Below are 727 nucleotides of genomic sequence, written 5' to 3' on the forward strand. Positions count from 1 at the left end.
TTTATATATACCGTTCCATAGTTGACAAACAAAGTATGGCTGCCTACGGTATGTCTATATCCACAGCTCAAATCTAAAGGCATACACGTCTACATCTCAATAGTACCCTAACGGCCTATTCCCTACCTACATGCACCTACCAATCTCAGTTTGAGGCTAAGGCAGTGTGTACTATCACTTGCCGGTTCTGTGAGAGCGAGCTGTCCGACAGAGGAATGCGAGCCATTCTATTGGGCGATACCAATGTGGAGTTGTACTCAACCGATCTACCTCCCACTGACACGTTGGGTTTGGTCGGGGAGGACTACACTACCAAGAACTGTGCCTGTCAGATTAAGGATAGTGCCTGTTTAACGTGGTAAGCTTAATGTGTGTGTATAGCCTTGCCTTGCTACTTCATGGTACGCGCGAGAAGAATCATTACAGTGTCGGTACTTTAGTTTCTGTTTATAGTCTTGGTACTTTGTATCCTATTTATAGTCTTAGAATCTTATATTCTATTTATAGTATTAGTACCTTATATTCTATTTACAGTCTTAGTACCTTATATTCTATTTATAGTCTTAGCACCTTATATTATATTTATAGTCTTAGTACCTTATATTCTATTTATAGTCTTAGTACCATATATTCTATTATAGTCTTAGTACCTTATATTCTATTTATAGCCTTAGTACCTTATATTCTATTAGTCCTTTATGTTTCATTTTTAGTCCTGGTACGTTAG

The 727-nt window shown here is 37.8% G+C and overlaps 1 protein-coding gene across 1 annotated transcript; it reads left to right on the forward strand.

Moving 5' to 3' along the window:
* Positions 1-149: 149 nt before the first annotated feature.
* Positions 150-358, forward strand: SARC_17872 (hypothetical protein; the record flags this gene model as incomplete). Its single annotated transcript, XM_014288041.1, has 1 exon — positions 150-358. A coding segment is annotated over one exon (209 nt), but the record flags the coding sequence as incomplete, so codon positions are not given.
* Positions 359-727: the final 369 nt, after the last annotated feature.

Source organism: Sphaeroforma arctica, assembly GCF_001186125.1.
Source record: "Sphaeroforma arctica JP610 unplaced genomic scaffold supercont1.12511, whole genome shotgun sequence".
Taxonomy (NCBI): domain Eukaryota; class Ichthyosporea; order Ichthyophonida; genus Sphaeroforma; species Sphaeroforma arctica.